Raw genomic sequence first — 16,925 nt, 5'->3', positions numbered from 1 at the left:
ATCAATTCACGAAACATCAAAAAGTCAACATAATATAAAAACTATAGTTAAAAGTTGTTAAAAGTTGTTATAGTTAAAAGTATATATATATATATATGTATAGGCCTATATGTTTTTAAATTGCCATTTTGTATTGATTTGGGAAAATATAATCCAGGATTATCACAGTGTTTTGTCAGCTGTCACCCTGTAAATTCCATGACATACCCCAATTATTGCTTCAAAACGTAGTTTTTGCAGTCCAAAGTCTGTTTAAACAGTTACGCAAGTTGTGGTCTTTAAGAGAATGTTATTCAGTTGATACATCACTAGTAGGTCTAACCGACAAAACAATAAATAATGTGAATTTTTGAAACAGTTTTAATGGTCAATGTGTGGGCTATACCAGCAGATGATTTATTTTCACCAAGCATAAACATCGTTGAAGAACTGAGAAAGATGGGAGCAAGGCTGGAATCTATGGAGAAGGAAATAGAGCGACTAAGAACAGAAAACACAGGTAATATATGACATTTATTATTATTATTATTTAAGAAACTGACTGACCACACTGGAGAGACCAGTTTGTTAGAAAGCTTAAAGGGATAAATCATCCAAAAATGAAAATGCTGTCATCATTTACTCACCCTCAAGTTGTTCCAAACCTTTATACATTTCTTCGTCGAACAGCTGTGTCGTCATCAAATCAAGTCACATTTATTTATAGCGTTTTTTACAATAGTTTCAAAGCAGCTTTACAGAGATAACAGTAAAATATTGCAACAAAGTTTGTTTCCAGAAGACAACAGCGTCACGATGTTTCATTTTTGTTGTAAAAAAGTTATTAATTTAGTTTATTTATATATAGCCGCTCTGGAGAAAACTGTGATGTCAGCACACTTCAGTTCTCATGTAATGGTGCCCATGAAGGCGGATCATTGTTGTTGAATATTAAATTAAATGTTAAATTTAATGTCCCCAACTAAGCAAGCCAAAAGACAATGGCAACAACAGTGGCAAGGAACCAAAACTCCATCAGGTGGCAGCATGATTCAGGCAGCATTATTGGTCAGAAGTTAGATTGGAACAATCAGAATAGGGCTTGGGCGCCGCGTTGCATTCTGGGACGTGGCGGCCATCTTGACAGCTATACGAATGTAAACATACAGCAAGCCGAATGAGGAGAAGCAGAGTTGAGAGAAAGAAAAGAAAAGAAATATGTTAAAAAAACCTAAAAGGATGTGCAATTTACCGTGATAGGTTATCTAGGGAAGCCAGTGACCGATATGTGGACAAAATCGCCATTATTAACGGTTTGGATCCTTATGAAATTTCACATAAAGAGTGGAGCACCGACGAGGACTTGCTGCCGCAGTTTTGTATAAACAACATATTCAGCTACCTTGTTTGTGGTGTGAGCGCCTACACCTCTGAACAGTTCCGAAGCTACAAGGAATTGGAGTCGCATGTTCAGTTCACTAATGGATGGGTTCAGGAGCTGCAGATCATCATAACGAACAGTGGGAACGCAGTAATCCGGACAAAGGTAAGGTGCGCTCCACCTAGCTGCTAGTTTAGTAACTGTTAGTGCTAACAACCATTCACATGTACTTTTAACTATGTGTTTCAAAAGTGTAGTTTTCCGGGTTAGCAGAAGTGTTGAAAACATATAGAACCATAATGTTGTGATATGTTTGTGTTGTGTTTGTGTGCGTGCGCATCATGTGTATGTATGTGGTGTCGCGGTTGAAGGAAAGAAACAATGTATAAAAAGAAAATAGTACACCTTCTTTAACGTACCAGAATGAAAATGCAGGGAACACACTCTCATCGACACCGGGATACTGTGGAAGGTTATGTTTGGTCGTCTTACAGCCGAGATCCAAGCGAGCCGACGACTCTTTGTTATCTCGGAAACTAGGTCTCCGTGGGTGCGCTTCCAAGCAGGAAAGCGGTGGAAAGTTAATCCATTTTTTATCTTTTTCCCTTGATGATTATGTGTTGCGCTGTTACACCCCACAATACAGCAACGGGTTACCATGGTTGAAATAACGTAACTTAAATCAAATTAAGCCACAGAACTGAGAGGAAGTACGTCTACAAACAGTGCGCAGTAGTCCGAGTAGTAGTAAAGGAAGCTGCCAAAATGGCGGCCACGCCAAGTGATGACGTCACGACGCCCAAGCCCTATATTAGAGCTTGTGCAGCCGCTGTGAAGAAGCTGTGCCGTCTGAGTCAGCCGTCTGCTCTCGAAATGCTCCCACGGTACTTTGATGCCATGTTACAGTGGCGTAGCATCGGCGCTGTCTCAAGTCGGACAAAAATTCTAAATGGCATACACTGCTTCAAGCCAGACACAGATCGGAGCGTCATGGAGCAGTGTTTTGAAAGCGGCCATCACTATTCGAACCTCCTGGGAATCACCCGTTTAAAAAAATGCCGAACAGAGGAACAGAGGAGCATCTGCTGGCAAAAGAGAACCAGACAGAACTCGTAATGAAACAAGAATAAACGATAGTTGTGTTCGACTTGTGGTGCTGTGCAGATCAATCAGTGTATGACATCAAAGTGCCGCGAGAGCAATTAGAGAGCAGATGGCTCCTCTTTCAAAATGCTCTTGCAGTATTTTGAAGACATCCCCGATCGGTCTGCGCAGCCCCACTTCAAGTCAAACACACCTATTGGCTTTTCGGAGATGGCCAGTATTGAGGGAAAGGGCATTTTTAATACTCAACAGGTGAGCAAGGTATTTTATTGAATAGCTGAGAAGGAATACGTGAAAAATCATGAAGATTGGGCACTTCTGGAAAAGTTTTTGATTTTTGGTAGGGTGTTAGGTATGGGCCTAAGGTTTTTAAAAAACCATGGATACAAGTTGGGGTGGCCCTCTAGTGGCCGGTATCGATAAAAAACAGAATGGTGCCTGCATAAAAGAGAAAAGATTATATCTCAACTTCCCTTAGTCTTAAATTGCTGTATAATGACACCTTTTCTACTTGATATGATACAAGGACCATATGTGAGTAAGTATACAGTGATTTTACATATTTTAAGGGTACACTGACTTGCCCACATTCCTCTGAGTAGTTTGAATTCACCATGTTGATTACTGAGCTTGCTAGCTCTTGGTAGCTTTCTAGCAAGGCATCATCAAGAAGTTCCATGCACTTGGCATGTCAGTATCTTATGAACGAGTCATGGATGTCAGGAGGGCCCTAGCCCGTGCCATGTCAAGGCAGTTTGCAGTTGATGTCCATCTCACTCATGACAACATGGGGGTTGACCCTCCTCCTCTAACCCTTGAAGGTTCTGAAGGCACCTTTATCAAACTTCCAAAGGACTTTGCCATTGTGCCGTACATCGCTGAATATGCTGGGGAAATCAAGCTTTCATCAGTTTCAGATGGAACAGCCAGACCAGCTTTCACTGAGAACACTCAAGCAGGAGTGCCTGACGAAGCATGGCTAGACCATCTCCAAACGGTCCTGACAGAAAAAAGATGGAATACTTCAATACACCAGTGACCTACTCTGGATTTTTCTCTCATGGCCAACGCAAAGAAGATGTCAGGCCAAGGGCCACAGTTGGTGATTTCCCTGTTTTTTATGAGAAGGCCTCATCTATGGCCATGCAGAAACACTCAATGCCTGTGGTCATGAAGGCAACCGAGTTTGTGAATCCTGGTCAGGTTCCAGTCATAGTGGCTGACTGCCCTCTGTATACGCAACAGAAAAAATGCCAGTGGAAGTTCGCTGACGAGGTTGACGAATCAAAAATTGTGTGCTTCATGGGCTTCCTTCATATTGAGATGATGTCCCAAGAGTGTTGAGGTAAGCTGTTAGCTGGCTCTGGATGGGACCGGATGTTTGCCCTTGCAAAGATCTTCAATACTGGTGTTGCAGCATCTCTACTAAGCGGCAAGCTTGTCAAACGTACACGTATGCCTACCAGCTTACCCTTGTCTTGCTCCATGTACTCAAAATACAGGCATATGAGGAGTACTGCCAAGAGGGCTATGGGCCTCATGAAATCATGGAGATGTGGGAGAGTCGACTCAGGAATAATGCTCCAACAACCTCTTACTGGCTAACAGTTCGAGACTACCTCATGATCAACTGCCGCCTCATCCGTGGTCAGCGAGTGGGGAATTGGCCACTGACCCTGAATGCCCTCGAAGATTTGTGCCCGTGGTTATTTGCCTTTGGGCATACAAATGATGCCCGCTGGATGCCAGTATTCCTGAAGGACATGGCAAACCTGCCAGATACCCATCCAGCAGTCCACGAGACGTTCATGGAGGGGAAGTTTTTTGGATGAGACGTTAAACCGAGGTCCTGACTCACCGTGGTCACAAAAAATACTGATTGGCTTCATCACTGTCTCCTCTCCACCAGTAAGCTGGTGTGTGGTGGGCGTTCTGGTGCAATATGGCTGCCGTCGCATCATCTAGGTGGATACTGCACATTGGTGGTGGTTGAGGAGATTCACCCTTCTATGTAAAGCGCTTTGAGTGCAGAGAAAGGCGCTATATAAATGTAATGAATTATTATTAATTATAAGTTTGTGGTCCAACGTGATAGAAAATTCTCCCTTATGGCGCTTGATCAGAGCCAGGAACACAGTATTAAGTTTCTAAAGGAGGACAGTGGTTCAAAGGGCTTGTATGCCCTGAAGGAGGAGAAGGAGATAAACGAGCTCTCAAAACCAGAAATGCTACGGGCCATTGATGAGTTTGAGGTTGCCTGTTTCTCTGCCTCAAGCGAGAAGGAAAGTCTGGAACATCCAGAGTCCTCAGCTGCTGAGCAGAAGAAGTTCCTCAATCATCTGAAAGAACTATGCGATCTTGCAAAGGAAGATAAAATAGTCAATCCCTTCAAAGAAATGGGTACAGAGTTCATCACCCTAGACACTGGTGAGGTCATTGATCATGAGATCTCCATTTCCCTCAGGGAAGCTCCTAACATCGGCAAAGCCATGTTCACAGAGTTTGTAAGGCAAAGAATAGAAAAATCCACCAAGCTGTGTTGGTGTTCACATTCACGAACAGGCCACCCGTGGATCTGAAGAAGGGTGCCAGCAAGTTGGGGTCTGCCAAGGCAAATACAGCTCTTGTCACCAAGCTCTTCATGTCCGTCAAGCTCTTCATGTCGTCATGTTCATGTCTGTATCAGCTGTGTATGGAATTGGCAAAAAAACTGCATGGAATGCGTGGGCAGCTTACCTAGAAGTCACCGACACCCTCATTGTGATCACCCAAGACCCAACGAGCCTCACACTGGATTCAGTGCACATGCGAGTTCTTGAACGCTGGACTGTACTCATGTATAGTAAGAACTGCGGTGTCAAGTCAGTCAATGAAGCCCGGAAGCTTCTTTTCACTCATGGCCTCAAGTCCCTGGATTCAATCCCCCCAACCCAGCATGCCTTATTCCAGCATGGGAAGCGTGCCCTGCTCACTGCAGCTTTTGTCTGGAAGCAGTCCCTCTCTAAAACTCCAGAGATTCTTGACCCCAGTGATTGGGGTTGGGAATGGACTGACAGAACCAAAGTCTGGGTGCCATATCGGACAGATCTGGAAGATGCCAGCAAGGGATGCTCACTCCTCCTCAATTGTGGCCGTGTGGTTGCCTGAAACGGCAACTGTAAGTGCCACCGAGCTAGACTTCGCTGTACCACATTGTGCAAGTTTGAGGGAGGCTGTACTAATAATGATGAAGAGTGAAACAATTTCTTTTTTTTATAAATACAGGATGTTTTAAGTATGTATTGTTTTTTTGTGTTATTTGACTAAAATGTAATATTGATCCTTAACATGGTGAAAAGCCTAATATAACTTTTCACAGTGGCATAGTTCTGAAGTTGTGTTCATTTAAAGCCTCAACAATGGTCCTTTTGGTCACAACATGTGATTTTTGACACTATAGTGACCTGTCCAATCAACAAAGAAAAGCATACATTGGAGGTAAAAATATGGGTCTAGGGCCCTGAGTAATATTTCAATGGGACTTTTTCAGAGAAATTGACAGTTTATTTGAGCTAAATATGACTATGATAATAGATTTAACATGGAAATGGACTTAAAATAAGAAGCATATATCAGAATTGGATTCAACAATTTAAGACTAAAGGAAGCTGAGATATAACCTTTTCTCTTTTTGGCGGGGGACAATTTGGATTTTATGGATAACTGCCACTAGGGGGACCACCCCAACTTGTATCCATGGATTTTTGAAAACCTTAGGCCTATACCTAACACCCTGCCAAAAATCAAAAACTTTTCTAGAAGTGCCCAATTTTCATGAATTGCATCCTAGCTAGAACAGATAAATTGCCATGTATCTCTCTAACAAAGTTTATTGTAAAGCATTATATTGTGAAAAGTCATTTTTGTATAGTGCTATATTGTTGAAGGCTATAGTGCTGCGCAGGAATTTAGTTTCAAGCAGGAATTTAGTTTCAAAGAAGTACCGTCTATATTAAAGGGTATAACTACAGTAGCGTATTCTGCTTGTCATCTTGAGATGCTTTCTATCTAAACTGCATATAGGTTATCTCTTAATAGTGAATGTTTTATGAGCAATAAGATAATATCTCTCTCTTTTTTTAGTTATAGAAAGAACCAGTAGGCTAAAGCAGACCCGAAGCACGACCAGAACAATGTTCTTTTGCAAAATGCATGCAATTTTGTTTTTTAACCATAGTGTACCTTTAAGTTCAACAAGCAATAGCACTACAAAGATTAAATGAAAAGATACTTAATGGTTTTTCTTTTTGCTTGCTTGATAATTTTATTCTCATCCCTTTTTTTGCAGAAAGGGTGAAAGTAGCCTTTTCAGCCTCACTGCCAGCTACAACGGATGTCAAATATATTGGCCCTTATGCAGAAGCAACCAATCTTGTGTATGAAAATGCATTTACTAACATTGGAAATGCTTATGACATCAATACAGGCATCGTAACATCGCACAAAGAAATTCTTAACACAATGCTTTAACAATTTTATCATGTCATTTATTATTTAAGAACCAAAGTTTCTGCCATTATCAACAGGAATCTTCACTGCACCAGTAAAAGGAGTTTATTTCTTCAACTTTGTGGTCTTCAATCCTTATGCCATATCGACCAGTGTAAGACTACTAAATAACGGCAATTTTGTGGTTGCAGCATCAGATAACCCTCCCGGGCAAGACACAGAGGACACTGCGTGCAACTCTGTCACTCTTCTGTTGGAACAAGGGGACCGGATACTTCTTCAGCTCTTACAGAACTGTCGTATCTACACAGATATGTGGAAACGAAACACCTTCAGTGGACACCTTCTTTTTACAATGTAAAGTTATTGCCCATTCGATTTAGCTCAAATGCATGTTTTATTTAGATACAAAAAACAAAGTAGAAAATCTAATTTTCTTGAAGCTGTCAACATGCACTTGGCAGGACAAAATTGTCTTCAGACAAGTTTTAAAATAGCTTACAAAAATCCTTCAAATGTTCTTATTATTCACTAATATTAAATATAAATCACATTATTCATTAATAAAGACATATATTGCTAGTAAAACACTAACGAACGAACAAAATCTCACAAAAGGAAAAAAATGAATCCTTCTTAGCCCTTTCACAGGTCACTAATTGATATTTAAAAAGCATTTTCTTGCGTATGCATGATTTAATGGCATAGTTGCACATCAACCGACCACTACAGTGTCTTATAATCTGAATTGGGTTTCCACAGATTTGTACCTTCACCGGTTGTAGAGATTTTTGATGGAATCACATCCTCATGTTCTGATATCAACGTGTATGAAGTTCTTCTCTGTCTGCTGGTCGAACTGTTACAAATTTAATGGCGTTTTTGCAATAATTGAAGCCGTTTTATATTTATTGTATTTTATATTTTTCACATGATTTTTTATTTTATTCATTGGTTTGTTAAATACACACAGTATTACTGTGCTATTACTGTATTATGTTTAATACAGTTTCTCTTCAGTTAAAAACATAAATGCATACTGTCCACTCAAGTGGACATCTGAAAATCTAAAATATGTGTAAAAAAATATAAAATAGTTCAAATCTTGTTTTTCATGCAATAAAAAAAGTAAAAAAAAATCTGACTCTGGTTAGTATAATTCATGCATGAAAGGTTAAAAACATGATCAAACAGAACAATGTACAGTGGTTACTTACTACCACCTTTACAAGCTTTTAAGTTGCAATTTTGTATTGATATGGGGAAATATAATCCAGCATTATTATCACAGTGTGTTTGTCACTCTGGAAATTCCATGGCATACACCAATTATTGCTTCAAAATGCAGTTCAAAGTCCCTTGGTCTGTTTAAACAATTACGCAAGTTGTGGTCTTTAAGACAAGTGAATGTTATTCAGTTAGAACATCACTAGTAACAGACAGAACAATAAATAATGTTGCTTTTTACAACAGTTTTAATGCTTAATGTCTGGGCTATACCAGCAGATGATATATTTTTACCAAAAATAAATATCCTTGAAGAACTGGGAAAGATGAAGATCATGGAAACAAGGCTGGAATCTATGGAGAAGGAAATGGAGCGACTAAGAACAGAAAACACAGGTAATGTGACACTGCTTACAAATGTGAAGAACATTGACAACTTTAATAAAATATAAAACTAGTTCCCATCAAAAACTCTTCTAATTAAAAGGTGAACTAGGTGGGTTTATATAAATTATTAAACAAAATAAAGGTAATAAAAGATAGTTTCATCATTGACAAATCTCACATATTTGGGCTAAAACAGCCTATCAAAAAGTTCAAGGCTTCAATTGATCAGAAATTTTTATGTAAATAAATTAATGTTTATTGATCAATGATTATTATTTTAGCTCAAGGTAAGGAACTGGACACATTCCGTGAAACTACAAATGACGTAAAGACCAAAATGGATGATCTAATAAAACAAAATGAAGGTAATATAACTCTAAATTACAATTGTGTTTATTAAATATACAAGACTCAAATGTTTTAGCAAATATTTGCAGGGCTGCGGACATACATGAAACAAGAATCTATACATTTCTTCAGCTTTTATTTACAGTCCATGTATGCACTGAACATCTGTTTGAATGCTTATTATTTTAGAACAAGCAAAAGAACTGAAGATTTTGTATGACACAACGATCAAAATGGATGAACAAATAAATCAGAATCAAGGTTTGTAAATCAAGACACTTTCAAAAGGCTATAAACAGCCCCAGGAAAAAGAAGCTGATATAACTTTTTCTATGTATATACAGTACCGGTCAAAAGTTTAAATAGAATTTAAAATGTAATATATTTCTTTGATATCAAAGCTGAATTTTCAGCATCATTACTCCAGTCTTTAATGTCACATGATCCTTCAGAAATAATTCTAATATGCTGATTTTGTGCTCAATTATCATCAACTAGTATTGGTGCTCAAATATTAATTATGGTTCTTATTTTTATTAATGATAAAAAAAACATTTTTGCATGCTTAATATTTTTGTGGAAAACGTGATGCATTTGTGTCTGGATTCTTTGATGAATAGAAGGGTAAAAAGAACACCTTTATTTGAAATAGAAATCATTGTTAACAATATAAATTTTGTATTGAAAAAAGACTGTATAAAATCTCTTTTGATCAATTTAATGCATCCTTGCTGAATAAAAGTATTATTATTATTTCATATTTTACTTATCCAAAACCACCAAAAAAGGTTTGCCATCACAGGAATATATTACATTTTAAAACTATTTTAAATTGTAAAAATATTTTACAATATTACTGTTTTTACTGTATTTTTGATCAAATAAATACAGCCTTGGTGAGCAGAAAAAAAAACTCTAAACCCTATAGTGTAAATATAATGAAATAATTTGTAATCTAATGTATAAGTCTATGTTTTTAGCTCCTTAAGTGGCTTTCTCAGCCTCTCTGTTGACCTCTTTTGGACCACAAAACGTTGGACCCTTTCATGATGATTTACACACCCTGATTTACAAACACATCTTCCTCAACACTGGAAATGCCTATGATGCAAATACAGGTTAATAAATTCATATAGAGTTGATATCCCTCTGTAATTTTTTTTATAATGCTCTCATTTGAATGTATCTAATTAACATTTGTTCTTTAAAGGAATCTTCACAGCACCTGTGAGGGGAGTGTATGTATTCAGGGTTTTCTCAAAGGCGCTCGGAAAGGCGTTACCGCAGGCCTGTTTAAAAATGACCAGCATATCATTTCTACACATGGACACCAAGCAGGTGGTTTTATCAGTTCTTCAAATGGAGTCTCTCTGCTGCTAGAAGAAGGGGATAAAGTAAAAGTAAATCTCTATTCTGGCCAATGGATTCTTGACAATGGAGAACACCATCACAGCACATTCAGTGGACATCAGCTTTTCCCCATGTGATCTTGCAGACAGTTTATTCACCCAAAAAAGCTTTTCCTACATAAAGGATGTACAATCAATTTGTATAAATTTACTGAATATAACTAAATATTAAATCAAGTGGTTGTTATTTTCATATAATTAAAGCTATATAATGGATTAGTTTAAGGCAATAGTATCATTAGTGCAAAATGCTCCATGCATGTGAAGTAAATGAAAATGAGCAGAATGCAACATTACAACCGATTAAAGATTACGAATGTACAGACTATGAGGATATCAACCTTTCCAGGACAGGAAGTACAGCTGACCCTGCGTATCACCGCAAACTAATTCCTTGGGGTCACGGGGGTTCACCTCCAGCACCTTGACAGGGCCTCCACACACAAACATGCCAACCTGTGAAAGGCAGAAAATGAGTGGGAAACAGAAATGAAATGGAATATACACTGGTAGATATAGTGGAGGAGTGGAAGTGATTGCAAATCCACTCCTTCAATACAAGAAAAAAATTAAAGAAATAATAAAAATACCTGTTTCTTAGTATGTCTGTCCCATAGTTTGACGGATCTGTCATAAGATGCTGAGATGATGAGGCTCTCTGTAAGCCGCAGTACACTCACTTTGTCAGTGTGTGCCTATAGAGACCAGTCAACAAACAGCCAATTAGTCAGCAACCCATGCCTTCATGACTTATGATCATTATATCTATCAGGAAAGCTAAAGGATACTTGCCGGTTTTCTTTCAGTCCAGGAGGACATATTAGGAGGCTGGTTGAACCATATGTTCCCTTTATAATCACCACACACAACAAAGTCTGTAAAAAATAAATTAAAAAATGATTTGAAAACAACCAAATCAATCATCAAATAATTTATCAGTCATGAACAGTTCAAATAATGACCACTAAAAAGGTCAATGGGTATATAAGATTTTTTTTGTTGTTGTTAAAATACATTCTCTTAACCCAGTTTATTGTTCATTAACTACTATTTGTATGGCATTCATGGGTTTATTTTCCCCAAAATTGTAAACATTTGAGCCTCCTAGGCCCTATCAAAAAGATGAGCGCGGTCTGCTCAGATCTGTCAAGCTCAGCCTATAGCGAGAGTTTGGGGCATGGCTACTGAAGCAGTCAGAGACAGAGCACAATGGACACTTCAATACAACATCATGCACCCGCTTGAAAAGACGAATGTACCATGTTGTGTTTACTTTGATGTGTCCAGTGTAAACAGCCTCAAAAACTGTTGTGAATATGGTTAATAGTAATTTATTGTCACAATAAAAGAGAGAAATGGACTTGAACAGATAGCTCTTTTCACATTTTACTGACTTTGACAAATTGATTCATTTGTGCTATACATTAAAGTGTAAGAACAAGTGTACCATTTTGCATTGCTGCAGCTGTGATCCAGGAGCTAATCTGCTTCGCCTTCCGGTTTGCAATTCGCAGCTGTTCAATCTGTTCCTTGCTGGGTTTCTCCTGCTGCTGCTCCTCCTGCTGCTCCTCCTGCTGCTGCTCCTGCTGCTGCTGCTCCTGCTGCTGCTTCTCCGTATTCTTCCACATCTGCTCCTCCTCCTCCAATTCCTCAGGCCTCTTACCCACCGCATCGTAACAAAAGCTTAAGTTGTAAGGGTGACTTGAATATACAGACAACTGAAAGACAGACCGTTTCAGATCATTTAGTTTTCAGACAGTTTTTACAATGACAGTGTCACATGATAATGATAGATGATGAACTTACAAGCAATCCAATGTACAGTACACTCTTTTTCTGTCCCAGCAGCCAAAAGGACTTGTTATCATTTGGCATCACGCCGATAGGACGTATGTCGTCTGTCCAGCTACAACAAAACACACACACTTTTTTATTATCCAATGAAGTAATGTTATCATTCTCTGTGCATGTGCCACCTTGCACCGAAAAAGGCTTAACAGAAGAGTGCAGGACATCTTTTCTATGTGTAAAAATTATGTAGTGTTTATTTACGCATAATTTTGTTTGGTCGACGAGCTAGTAGAGATCACATCGACGACTGTTCCATTCACACATACGCCAAACAGACTGCCACAGTAGAACAAAGAGCTCACAGGAGTCTCCACTTTGTATGAAGACATCTTATCGAGTCTGGAAGAAAATAAAATGTTGGCCATGTGATCCATGTTATCATGTGATTCCTTATAACAAGATGGCTCCTGCACTAAGAATTGTTTAATAGGCATTGAGAAAGGTCACGTGACCGAAATGTTTGCCGCTTTTTTCATTAATCTTGCAATTGTGTTTTTTTTTCTTTTCTTCATTGTTAGAGTGTGCAGGCTTTTTTTTTTGTGCTTTCCTATTTACAAAATAAAATCCACACATAAAATTGTGTGAAACTGACAAACATTAAATTAGCTACAGACAACCACTCAGGGGTGAAGCAATCATTATATCATCCTTTATAAGAGCTTGGTTTTCTTTAGCCACAGTGTGTTTTATGTTTATTGAACATAAAATGACACTGGCTGATATAATAACCGATAAATCGCAGAAAATAAAATCTATACAATTTTTATTTTTAAATAAATTACAAACAAAACACTAAAATCAACCATTTTAAAGTTTTGTACATACACAATATTATAATAAAATAACAAATATTATTATGCCTGTAATAATAAACAATGCAAAAAATCTTCAGTGGTCTTATGTTGACAAATCTTTTGTCAAATTTTTTACCCTCTTCTCACCACCCCCTTGTAAAAACTGGCTTTGCTTGAATCACGTGATTGACATCAGAATGGTTCAGAATGGTACATTTCTCTGAAAGGCAACAAGTTTGCAAAACTGAAATTGAAATACGAAAGTTGATACCTCACAATGCACTTCTTGGTGTCTCTCTCCAGTTTCCAGACAAATACAGAGCAGTCGCTGCAACTCACAGCTAGCTGATCCTCTGGCATACCGGTGACTGCACATAAGCCGCCATCACTGACCTAAGTGAAAGATACACAGAGCCGTTCATTCAGAAATTTCCAACCGAAAGAAGGTAAAAGTTATTTTTACTAATTGATCAACAAATAATAAACTCAGTTCCCAACCAATGATTACCTTCTTCCAGTAAACCATTGAATTCTGATGCCATATCTCCAATCTGCCTGTGTCATAACCACAGACCATGAGTTCATCGGTATCAAGGAAGCACACAGCTCTGACACCGCCTTTCTGGCAAGGAGGAGCTTCTGTGGATGATTTTATATAAAAAAAAGTTATGTTATTAATGCCAATATATAATTTGATTTGGATGTACAGCTGTAGTTTAATAAGAAATTCCAATGTTGTCACCGCTTTTCACATCAGTTTAGATTCTGCTTTTGTTCTCTAACAAAATGTTCTGAGGATTTGTGTGACAGTTTAGTTGAGTTAATTGGGAATGACCATTTTGCCGTACCCATTGCTGTGGTGACACTCCATGACCTGAGGGAACGATCCACAGAGACAGTGAGAAACTCCGGCAGTCCGGCCTCTTTGCACACTAGAGCTTGGATTTCTGCACTGTGACCATGCAGAGTATTATGATGATATACCTATGAAAATTTTATTTTCTGAATAAATTAGCAATGCACTGATGAGAGATGATGCACAAGATGAGAGTTATTTTCATTTTATGGCCAATAACAACAAATGACCGATATTAAAATTGTATACCTTTTTATCAAAACAAAGTAAAAATAAAACACTAAACTAAAACCAGTTGTTTTAAATCCTAGAAGTTAATTTAGGCACTACACCATTATACATTATGAAAATGACTATTTATTTAAAGATTGGCTAAAGATTACATTTAATTTTTTTATTAAACTATTAGTGATTTTTAAATATTAAAATTGAGCGCTTTTTATAGCTGCAAAGATCTAAATTTACGTAAATATAGGGGAAATTATTTTATAATTAAATATATAGTATCAACTGATCAACAATACAGTAGTGATATATTATGCATTCTTAGAATTAATCTCTGGGAATTATTTAAAATATTTGATTTGCAACTAATTTTATTTAAATAAAATATAAATAAATGATTAATGAAAAAAAAAATACAGAAGTGAGAGTAGGTTACCTGCAGTGGATGCCAGAGTTTAACAGTTCCATCTTCTGAAGCTGAAGCTACCAATAAGTCTCCTGGTTTTAAATTCTCTCCCAGATCTGTATGCAACAAATGGTTTTGCTAAGAAGGTTTGTTTAAGCAAGATAAACTGTTTAGATATCAAGCTGCTGTTTGTGTGTAAATTTGTGTATTAGTCACAGTACCTGGCTGAGAGACAACAGTGCAGTGATTGAGACGGGACTTGTGGGCCTGGATCCTGGTTACTTGTATATCTGATTCCCACTTCCAAACCATCAGCAGTCCATCTGTAGAGCCTGCCATTACATGATCCTCCTAAAGTCATTAAAAATTACATAAATATCAACAGGTTCCACTCATTGTGTATTTTTGTGACCTTGCTTTAAGGTGCAACTGCCTTACCCAACAGCACAATGTGCTCAAAGATGTACTAGACAGGATCTCTCTCAGCAAACTTCCTGTCTTGATATCCCACATTCGCAACTTACAGTCACTGGAGCAGCTAAGCTGAGGTGTAAGAGAAGTTTTGCATTTGGTTACAGACACACAGTCAGATGTTACTGAAATGAACTAACTGCCCTTTTCAAATGGCTTTCTTACCACTGCAGTTGATGTCCAGGCACATCCCGTAATCCAGTCTCCATGGCAATGGGAAAAAGTCTGGGAAAGAACTGGAGGGGAGGAGTTTACATTCCATATCATCAAAGCCTATTGGAAGAGATTATGATAAAAATCTTGTGAGATAGTGTATTTTCTTCCATTTCTTCCATGATAGATGTGGAGTGGACCAAGTACCTGATCTTTCCCTCCTGACAACAACTCTTTCTCATTAGGACTGAAAGCAAGGCATGTGACCCCTCCATTGTGACCTCTCAGAATACACATCACCTTAGGGTCGATCCAGGGCTTAGAAGTCAATTCACTCTTCAACCACAGAGCAATAGTGAAGTCATCTAAAACAAAATTACATTTTTCAATAAAATAACAATTACATTTTTAATTAAATTTCTAAAAACTACTCAGTTGCCTAAAAATGTCAACCTATAATGTACAGTATGAAAATGGATATCCACTCTGAGATTTACTAAAGACTACATTTTAGTGTTATTAAATTATTAGGGCTTTTAAAGCATAACTTTAATTGAGTGTTAAAAAAGATAATCTAAATGTAAAAATAGGTTGAAACGAGCATGCAAAAATGAAATATCCAGTACGGACCAAAATCAATCGACAAAATGTTTTGTGTATACTGAGTTACTGACCAGATGCAGATGCCACACAAGTGGAGATTTGAGCCAGAGCGAGAATAGCTCCCTTTTGCACGCCAAAAGATCCTACTGACAAAAGGCTTTCCGAATTTTCTCCTTGCCTTTTCCAGACTCTGAGACGATGGTCCATGCTCCCAGACAGTAGCAGCTCTGTTCCTCCTCCTTCCATCCAAATGAGGCAGAGCATGGACACCTGCAGCTCCTCACTGGCCCAGACCTTCTCTCCTACAGCACAAAACATTTTGGGATGGGTTCTACTTCTGGTTACTCACAGTCCTCTCCATTATTATTAAGTGTGGATTGTTTTTTGCACTTTATTTCGTTCATGTTATGTCTTTTGAGAACAAGCGAGATTGAGAAGCAGTTTGAAAATATGAGCTCCAAGTATTTCTGGATGAGTATGTTTGTAAATGCTGGATGCAAATGTTTATGTACCTGACTTCAAATTGAACATTTTGATACCATCTCCATGGTAACCCACAGAAGCGTACCCACTGGCCACAGCCACACACAGAGCATTAGTTTCATCTTCATTTCCACGTCTGGTGCGCTTTTGTTGCTGTTGCTGCAATACTGTTACCTGCAAACGATGATTAATTGATATCATCCTTATAGGCACTCAAAAAAACATTTTTAATTTCCTGAAGGAAATATCCATGCTTCCAATGCGGCAAATGAATAGTGTTGATGTTTCAGGAAAGCTTAAGCTCTGGTTCAGCATATATAAAACACATAAGAGCTGCTTCGCTGTGCATGAAAATCATTGTAATGTGACAGCCTTTGCAGTGTAAAGAGTGCTATAGTTGGTTTATTTGACGTGAGATGCATATTATGAGTAGAAAATGTAATCCAATGACATGACATGATTAAGTTGATTACATTTATCACTATTTGCACACACAAAAAAATAATAAAAAATAGTGTGATTTAATCTTTGAATAATTTTCATAGGCCCCTAAATTATAATATTAAATTCACACAAAATTAAAAAAGTTAAATTAACAGGGCTAAACATAATTTAAACATTCAGGTATACATGTTTGTATACAAATCTTGGGGCAGAAAAAGTCTTTTTGGAGTCTGTACTTCAAGCAGTTCAGGCTGAATTCATTGCTGAATTTAATACCTATTATACGATTTATACTGCTTATACTACTTATAAGTAG

General features: G+C 37.8%; 2 protein-coding genes and 1 pseudogene across 3 annotated transcripts in view; 2 read left to right on the top strand and 1 right to left on the bottom strand.

Annotated features, from left to right (window-relative positions):
• Positions 1-339: 339 nt before the first annotated feature.
• Positions 340-7,411, top strand: LOC143740593 (cerebellin-2-like; annotated as a pseudogene). The gene is made up of 3 exons (XR_013204846.1): positions 340-499; positions 6,792-6,929; positions 7,030-7,411. The product of XR_013204846.1 is annotated as a cerebellin-2-like (transcript).
• A 918-nt stretch (positions 7,412-8,329) lies between these two features.
• On the top strand, positions 8,330-10,459 carry LOC143740586 (cerebellin-2). Its single transcript, XM_077232557.1, is given in 5 exon segments — positions 8,330-8,575; positions 8,848-8,931; positions 9,895-10,032; positions 10,125-10,184; positions 10,187-10,459. Coding segments are annotated over 5 exon segments (666 nt in total). The 5' UTR covers positions 8,330-8,406; the 3' UTR covers positions 10,402-10,459.
• tep1 (telomerase-associated protein 1) overlaps positions 9,034-16,925 on the bottom strand; it is a 30,259-nt gene continuing 22,367 nt past the window's right edge. The window contains exons 41-57 of the mRNA XM_077232500.1: positions 16,195-16,339; positions 15,754-15,984; positions 15,287-15,444; positions 15,092-15,199; positions 14,894-14,998; positions 14,677-14,806; positions 14,486-14,571; positions 13,817-13,952; positions 13,477-13,607; positions 13,240-13,361; positions 12,376-12,513; positions 12,130-12,229; positions 11,771-12,041; positions 11,116-11,198; positions 10,914-11,018; positions 10,665-10,779; positions 9,034-10,290 (exon numbers count right to left, since the gene is read on the bottom strand). Of these exons, the coding sequence (XP_077088615.1) occupies positions 10,262-10,290; positions 10,665-10,779; positions 10,914-11,018; positions 11,116-11,198; positions 11,771-12,041; positions 12,130-12,229; positions 12,376-12,513; positions 13,240-13,361; positions 13,477-13,607; positions 13,817-13,952; positions 14,486-14,571; positions 14,677-14,806; positions 14,894-14,998; positions 15,092-15,199; positions 15,287-15,444; positions 15,754-15,984; positions 16,195-16,339 (2,193 nt within the window). The 3' untranslated portion in view covers positions 9,034-10,261. The remainder of the gene's footprint in view (positions 10,291-10,664; positions 10,780-10,913; positions 11,019-11,115; positions 11,199-11,770; positions 12,042-12,129; positions 12,230-12,375; positions 12,514-13,239; positions 13,362-13,476; positions 13,608-13,816; positions 13,953-14,485; positions 14,572-14,676; positions 14,807-14,893; positions 14,999-15,091; positions 15,200-15,286; positions 15,445-15,753; positions 15,985-16,194; positions 16,340-16,925) is intronic.

This window comes from Siphateles boraxobius, unplaced genomic scaffold (assembly GCF_051911475.1).
Source record: "Siphateles boraxobius isolate OS27281-9 unplaced genomic scaffold, OSU_SipBor_1 1, whole genome shotgun sequence".
Lineage (NCBI taxonomy): Eukaryota > Metazoa > Chordata > Actinopteri > Cypriniformes > Leuciscidae > Siphateles > Siphateles boraxobius.
Note: the sequence above shows the minus strand (reverse complement) of the source record. Positions and strands in the feature narration are given on the sequence as shown.